This window comes from Rattus norvegicus, chromosome 10 (assembly GCF_036323735.1).
Source record: "Rattus norvegicus strain BN/NHsdMcwi chromosome 10, GRCr8, whole genome shotgun sequence".
Lineage (NCBI taxonomy): Eukaryota > Metazoa > Chordata > Mammalia > Rodentia > Muridae > Rattus > Rattus norvegicus.
Genome location: NC_086028.1, coordinates 85,620,323 through 85,628,208, shown reverse-complemented (window position 1 = coordinate 85,628,208; position 7,886 = coordinate 85,620,323). Strand labels below are relative to the sequence as shown.

At 48.3% G+C, this 7,886-nt stretch overlaps 1 protein-coding gene across 1 annotated transcript; it reads left to right on the top strand.

Moving 5' to 3' along the window:
* The first annotated feature begins 582 nt into the window (after positions 1-582).
* Krt9 (keratin 9) lies at positions 583-6,849 on the top strand. The gene is made up of 8 exons (NM_153476.2): positions 583-1,221; positions 2,392-2,474; positions 2,604-2,760; positions 3,032-3,193; positions 3,870-3,995; positions 4,102-4,325; positions 4,679-5,295; positions 6,545-6,849. The coding sequence occupies exons 1-8, from the start codon at positions 622-624 to the stop codon at positions 6,562-6,564; spliced, it is 1,989 nt and encodes a 662-aa protein (NP_703206.2). The 5' UTR covers positions 583-621; the 3' UTR covers positions 6,565-6,849.
* The last annotated feature ends 1,037 nt before the right edge of the window (positions 6,850-7,886 follow it).

Genomic DNA, 7,886 nt, shown 5'->3' with positions numbered 1-7,886 from the left:
CTGTCTCTCCTGTCAGCCTAAAGGACGTGACAACTGGGTTTCCCATCTAACTGGGGGGGAGCATCACCAAGGCAGTTTCTGGCTTTCTATTTATCCTGGCAGCTCCCTGTGAGCCGTGGCTGCACTTTTCCTAGCTTTCACAGTAACTTCTATTCCAGGTCCCCATCTTGGCCCACGGTGACCACCAGGTATGGGCAGGGTGAGTTTAGAGAGTGACAACCAACCAGGAGGGAGTTTTGATCTTAGATACTGAGAGGGCTGAATCTCAGGCCCGTTGTCAAGGTCAGCCAGACACCAAACTGTAGGATATAGGTCAGCCCCTCAGCAGCTGGGCTGATTTATGGTGCCTTTGACAGCCTAATATCTTCAAATTACCTCACACAATGGAGAGAGGCTGGGCTGCTGACGGGCAGTCACCAAGGGACGCAGAGCCCGGGGCTTCTCTGCTGCTCCCGTACTCTAGGCCTTCTCTGAGTCTATGGGGGGGAAGCTGGCACAGAGTGAGGACACACCCAGGTGTGCCACCTTCAGCAGGGGGTATAAGTAGGCAGCTCTGGGGATGGCTCAGGACCCAGCAACCCTGAGACCGCTTCCTGCCTACAGACTCCGGCAGGCAGCACCATGAGTTTCAGACAGATCTCCTCATCTTTCCGGAGCAGCAGCGGCAGCAGCTGTGGAGGAGGAGGAGGCAGAGGGGCCAGCAGAGGCAGCATGCGGTCTTCTTTCAGTCGCTCCTCCAGGGCTGGTGGAGGAGGAGGCCGCTTTGGCTCTTCCAGTGGTTTTGGTGGAGGTGGCTTTTCAGCCTGTGGCACTGGAGGTGGTGGCAGTTTTGGCTCTAGCTATGGTGGAGGATATGGAGGGGGTTTTAGCGCAGGTAGTTCCAGCGGTATGTTTGGTGGAGGTTCTAGAGGTTGCTTTGGTGGAGGTTCTGGAGGTGGCTTTGGTGGAGGTTCTGGAGGTGGCTTTGGTGGGGGTTTTGGAGGTGGCTTTGGTGGTGGCTCTGGAGGTGGCGAAGGTAGTATTCTGAACACCAATGAGAAAGTCGTCATGCAGAACCTCAATTCCCGTCTGGCCTCTTACATGGATAAAGTGCAGGAACTGGAGGAGGACAACGCCAACCTGGAGAAGCAGATCCAGGAATGGTATTCAAGGAAGGGGAACAGAGTCTTCCAGAAGGACTACTCTCATTATTATAACACTATCGAAGACCTGAAGGACAGAGTATGTATGAGAGTTCTCTCTCTCTCTCTCTCTCTCTCTCTCTCTCTCTCTCTCTCTCTCTCTCTCTCTCTCTTCCTCCTCTCTCTCTGTCTCTCCCCCTTCTTCCCTCTATCCCTTCATCTCTCCATCCCTGCTCCCCCCTTTCTCAACCTCTCACACAGAAGGGTGAGAGTCTAGAGTCCAAGCAAAGACATACCAGGGAATCATCTTTTAGAAAATATACTTTCATCAGAAGCAAACTTGTATTCGGTTTCTCAGGTCTTAGGGGCTTGGATTTGAACTCTGATATTTCTTTCTGAGTTTGGGCGTAGCAGAAAGGAAGCCTGTATTAATACTAGCGAGACTAAGACCTCACTGGACCTTTCTTTGACCTGGTTTTATATCAGCCTATTCTTCCTTTCCTTTTTTTTCTTGGGTTGGTCTCTTAATCTTCTCAGGTACTCAGGACTCAGGGATGCAGGTTGGTTGATCAACTGATAGAGAATCTCTGGTTGTGAGGATGATACCCATCCATCCATCCATCCACCCACCCACCCTCCCACCCATCCATCCACCCATCCATCCATCCATCTGTAGGCCTCTTATTTATCCACTAGTGTAAGTGGGTGGTTACCCTCTGTGTTGCGCTGAGCAGTCAGAGTGATGTCCTGTACTCAGCTTCCACCATAAAGGAGTCCACAGTTGGGTTCCTTACTGTTCTCACGTATCCCTCCTGATTGTATATCTTTGTATTTCTGAATGCATGGTTTCTCCAACTGCAGATTTCTTCTACCCATTTACTCACACGTAATCTTAACCATCCTGCAGGACTTAGTTCAACTGTCACCTCCTTCCCAAGATCTTTCCTGGTTTCTCAGGATAGCCAAAGGCATCTTTCCTTTTCATGACTCTCTTGAAATAATTTGGACTTTGTGGTCAAAGGTGGGCTCCTTGGGATTTGTCTTAGACCCTATGCTGCCTCTACAGGAGATGTTCAAATATTTGCCAAATGAGTGAGGACTACACTGGACACATCTGCTGAAGGCAGTGTGCACCAAAGAAGCTGAAGGGAAACTTTTGCTTCCTGAACACCTGGGACAGGAATCCCCTCTGCTATGTCTGGTCTCTTCCTCTCTCTGAAGTTGATCATATCAAGGGAGCATGGCCTATTCATGCAAACTTGTCTTTCAGATTGTGGATCTCACAGCGAGGAACAACAAAGCACTCATAGACATGGACAATACTCGCATGACTCTGGGTGACTTCAGGGTTAAGTGAGTCCTATTCCCTTCCTTTCCCCTATACTGTTGTCATCCCCTCCCCTACCCAAATTTCAGAGCTCTTGAGATCCCAGTAGGATCTGGTGCCCTTTTGATCATTCTGTACCCATGGCTGGCCTACAGGCTTGAGATGGAGCAGAGCCTACGCCAAGGGGTGGATGCTGATATTAATGGCCTGCAGAAGGTTTTGGATGACATAAATATGGAGAAATCTGATCTGGAGATACAGTTTGATAGTCTGGACGATGAGCTGAAGGCCCTTAAGAAGAACCACAAGGAGGTAGGCTATTGCTTTTGTGGCTTGGTGGGTACAGGGAGGAAGAGAAGGGCAGAGATTGTATGGAGCATTGTGGAGCATGGACTGAGAGAGCCCTCTTCTTTGGTCTTGAAGGGGACACTCCCAGCTCCTCACAGGTGGCCTGCATTGGCAGCTGTGCTTTGGTTTCACAATGATGGTCCTCTTTTGCATTCTGAGGAGACTTGGTGGGAGAGGTTTGAAAGATGGCAAGAAGGGTCCCACTTCCAACCTCATGTACTCTTCCTCCTTGCAGGAGATGAACCAGCTGACGGGCCAGAATGATGGAGATGTTAATGTGGAGATAAATGTTGCTCCTAGCACAGACCTCACCCAGGTCCTCAATGACATGCGTGAGGAATATGAACACCTCATTTCTAAGAACCGCCAGGACATTGAGCAACACTATGAGTCCAAGGTGAGCAGAGCAGGCTACCTACTCAGTTTTCTAATCCACCTTTCAGGTATCCTTCTACTCCTCATCCCCTTCATCATCCTTCTGCCTCCTCATCTCTTAGCATGTCTCTATCTATCCTTCAATCCTCCAATGGATTGATTCTGTTTATCCTTCTTCATTCACCACAGAGACACAACTGTGGAGTGGTGCTAGTTCTAGGTGCAAAGCTAATGTCTTAGAAGTAAGCCAAATAAGATGGCCACCCTTGAGTTTAGTAGTGTATGTTGTCCAGAGAGTAGGAAACTCACTATAGTCCTGTGTGATGTAAGACTCTAGTAGAGATATGCAGCATCTTCTGTAGTACAATGAATTCCATGCCTGCTCCCCTCTTCCCTGGTCTCCAAAGCTTGGAACAGAGGATGATAGATGAAAAGTTATGCTATTCTGAATGTAAATAAGAAAAGAAGACTAGAAAGGGGTTTGAAGACATAGTACAATGGGCCCTGAAACCTTACTGAAAGGGAATATGGTGTCTGGAGAACTGGTCAACCTCATCAGTAGGATTCAGAATTCAGTAGCCTGTCCTTGGCTTGGTCTCAGCCTTGGTTTTAAAGTGAAGGGCCTGATAAGTGAGGTACAGTCTTTCCCACAAATGTTCTTGACTGTGTCTGTCCTTAACCAAGCCTTTGGTTTACAGATGACCCAGATTGAGCAGCAAGTGACAAATAGTGGCCAAGAGATGGAGACCAACATGAAGCAAGTGTCCCAGCTCCAGCACAGTGTCCAGGAGTTGAACATTGAGCTGCAGACTCAGCTTACCACGGTTGGTAGTCCTGCTCCAGATTCACTGCCAGGGCAGGGTACAGAAAAAACCTTTAGGAGGGGCAAGGAGTGGAACATCCCTCTTGAGTTTTTCTTTTGCTTCCTAGAAATCAGCCCTGGAGAAGGCTTTGGAAGACACAAAGAACCGCTACTGTGGCCAGCTGCAGCAGATTCAGGAACAGATCAGTGAGATGGAGGCCCAGCTTGCTCAGGTCCGGGCAGAAACTGAGTGCCAGAACCAGGAATATGGCCTTCTGCTCAGCATCAAGACACGGCTGGAGAAAGAAATTGAGACTTACCGAAAGCTCCTTGAAGGCGGCCAGCAAGACTTGTAGGTCCTCAGGAGTCTGTAGATTCTACAGTGTAGATCTCCAGATGAGTCCCCTTAGACTTCTGTTATCACTTCTAGCCTTCTTGAATAGAAGCAGCTGGAAAAGTTCTTGAATGCAAGGGCCTGGTGGATCGAGGACTTCGTCCGTATGAATGTGTTTGGGGGGGAAATGCTTGGGGTTTTTGAGCTTTGGAAAGGATAATGGTAACAGTGAGAGAAAGGGGATACCTTCTGCTCAAGGGAGAGGAAGGTACCCTTCCCTCCCAGCTAGGATGCCTCAGTTCACACTTAAGTCTTGATTCTGTCCAGGGTTATCCTTGTATATGTATCAATGTGTTTTCCTTTATCCACAGTGAATCTTCTGGAGCTGGACAAATTGGCTTTGGAAGTGGCAAAGGAAGACAAAGAGGAAGTGGCGGCAGCTATGGAGGAGGAAGTGGGGACAGCTATGAAGGAGGAAGTGGAAGGAGCTATGGAGGAGGACATAGGGGCAGTCATGGTGGAAAAAGTGGAGGCAGTCATGGAGGAGGAAGTAGGGGCAGCTATGGAGGAGAAAGTGGGGGCAGCTATGGAGGAGGAAGTGGGGGCAGCCACGGTGGAAAAAGTGGAGGTAGTTATGGAGGAGGAAGCAGCTCTGGGGGAGGAAGTGGAGGCAGCTATGGAGGAGGAAGTGGGGGCAGCCATGGTGGAAAAAGTGGGGGTAGCCATGGAGGAGGAAGTGGGGGCAGCTATGGTGGAGGAAGTGGTTCTGGAGGAGAAAGTGGAGGCAGCTATGGAGGAGGAAGTGGAGGCAGCCACGGTGGACAAAAAGGAGGAAGTGGGGGCAGCTATGAAGGAGGAAGTGGAGGGAGCTATGGAGGAGGAAGTGGTTCTGGAGGAGGAAGTGGGGGTAGCTACGGTGGAGGAAATAGAAGGCCATCTCAGTCCCAGTCCTCAAAATCTGCCGACTGCGATGACGATGATTCGAAAGGTAAGGAATTACTGAATTCACAGCCTGTGAACACAAGGCAACTACCCCTTTCCATGTATCTTTGGATGTCTTGGCAGGACAGCATATTCTGAATGGAATGGATTTTTAGAGAAGTCTTTAGAGCAGTACAGACCCATACTTGGTTCTATAATCAGCATTGGATGAAATTAAATATGTACATGATCTGAGTCTCAGTGACTAGAGAAGATGGTTTGAAAACTGCACTGTCAGGTACATTTCTATTGTAGCTCACAGGTAGATTTTACTAATGAAAAATGAGCTTCAGAAAAGTAAATTGTTTCCTCATGATCATGTAATTACCAAATGATGGGCTCAGCCCTGTGGGGCTCCATAGTCAGTGCCTTCAGCTGTCATTAGGAGGCAAGGCCTATAACAGTAACAACACAGGGAGCAGAGACCCATGGGTCTCCTTCAGTGGTCACTACAACCATTGCATGGTACACCCGTGGAAAGGAGGATGCCTTGGGTGCCATTACATGTGCCTCTAAGAAGGAGTCATGCAAGAGGAGGTGGTCTCTACACCAAGAAATAATCTCTATTTACAAATTGAACTTAATATGGCAAAAAATTAAATACCTAGGTTGGAGAAATGCTCAGCTGTTAAGGGCACTTGATGCTTTTGTAGAGGACCCGGATTCAGTTCTCAGTGCCCATGGCAACCATCCATAATTCCAGTTCCAGGGGATCCCATGCTTCTTTCTGATGTCTGAGAGCACCAGGCACACATACAGTGCACACATACAGTCAGAGGATACCTATGTGAATAGATAAATAAGGTCACTGCCCTCTAAGCTATGGTTTCATCTTTTAAAAAGTTATGGTAAGAGGGTGGATAAGAATGCAGCATGTGTAGCTCTGGGAATCCTTTTAGTGCCAGAGAACTGTTCACTTACAAGGTATCTTATGTATTTTGAATGTCCAGTGGCTCTGCAGAGGCATGGGTGTTAATCTAGGAATGAGGTTAGTGTTATCTTTGTCTCGGTAGCCAAAGAATTTACCGACAATACTATGGGATGGTGAAGGGTCTGGTTCATGGGCTCTCCGGACTCAGGGTTGTTGCAGGAGAGATGGGGAACTGAATGGGGACACAGGCTTCCCGATTACAGTGCTCTGATCTCAGGTTCCTCCAGCTCTATGAGATCCAGGTTTCTTGCTCCCAATTTCTTCTTCAAGTCACTGCCCCAAAGTCTTTCTTCTTACTGTTATCTCCTTTCCACCCCCCCCACAGGCCACAAGATGCGATACTAGAACCCTGATTAACTTTCTCCACCGGACCCCAGCTGAGAGTGTCTCAGGAGGGCAGGAGCTACATGAGGCATACTTACAGCATCCTGACAGCAAGTCTACCTGGCAACAAGCCGGGGGAACCGTTTGGAACTGGACGGAGTTGGCGTTGTGCCTCTGGACATCTATTGGCTCCGTTCCTTGCTGGGGAGGCTTCAGGGCTGGGGAGAACTTGATTTTCCCATGTGTCCTGGGGGTGGCCCCCCTCCCTTCCTTATCCTGACTTCCTAATAAAGCTTTCCTATTGCAGATTAAACTTGGATTCTGACCTGTTTGTACCCTTGAGATTAAGTAGTGTGATGCTTGATGCTGGTTGTGAACACGATTGAGTTGAGACTCTCCTGGGTGATATCAGTGTTCATTGGAGTGTGTCTGTGAGCATATCTCCAGAGGTAATTAACTAAGCAGATAAAGTTCCATGTTGAATACGAGTGACACCCGGCAGGCTGAGCCCATGGACTGAATTAAACAAAGGGAGATGGCCAACTGTCACATACAGTCTGTCTCCTTACCACATGTTTATCCCATGATTTGAGCTACTACATGCTCCCTGAACCTTTCCCTCTTTTATGGTTCCCTTCCTTTGTTTTTACTATAGATTTGTTAATTGTTTTTATTTGTGTGTGTGTGTGTGTGTGTGTGTGTGTGTGTGTGTGTGTGTGTGTATCTGCATAAATTTAGGTGCACCATACACCTGCAGGTACCTGTGGAGACCAGAGGGTGTCTGATCCTCACTACATTAGAGACCCTAACTAAGACGCCTTGTGAATTCACAGTTGGCAATTTAGACGAAACAGTTTTGTTTTCTTTTATGTATCTGTGGCTAGCTGCAAGAGCTAGGCAGCTCTGCCTCTGGGTACCTGGGAGATGGTTGGGGTGGTGAGGACAAAAGCATGACGCTCACCTTCCAGTCAGCTAGCTTGAGCCAGTGTCTCAACACAAGTGGCAGCTACACAAGGTTCTTTGAGGAGTAGTCACTTCAACTTCACGGTGTTGGCCAAAGTAAGTCACGATCTAATCTACATTTGAGAGCCGGGTAACAGATTCTTCTTGAGGCAAAGAGCTGAAAAGTCACACGGTGAGAGATAGGGGTGTATAAGGAGCAGTAATGGAGTCCGTTTTGGGCATGCAATCTCCTGTGCTCTATGAGGAGGTCACATGTCAACTACTGAGTAAAACAAGAAAAAACAAACAAACAGTGGTGTGGCTTGTACAATGGAAGATTTCACAGAGAGTGAAATATAGGCATAAGTTGGGTACTCCAGGGAAGAGGGCAGAACATCGCA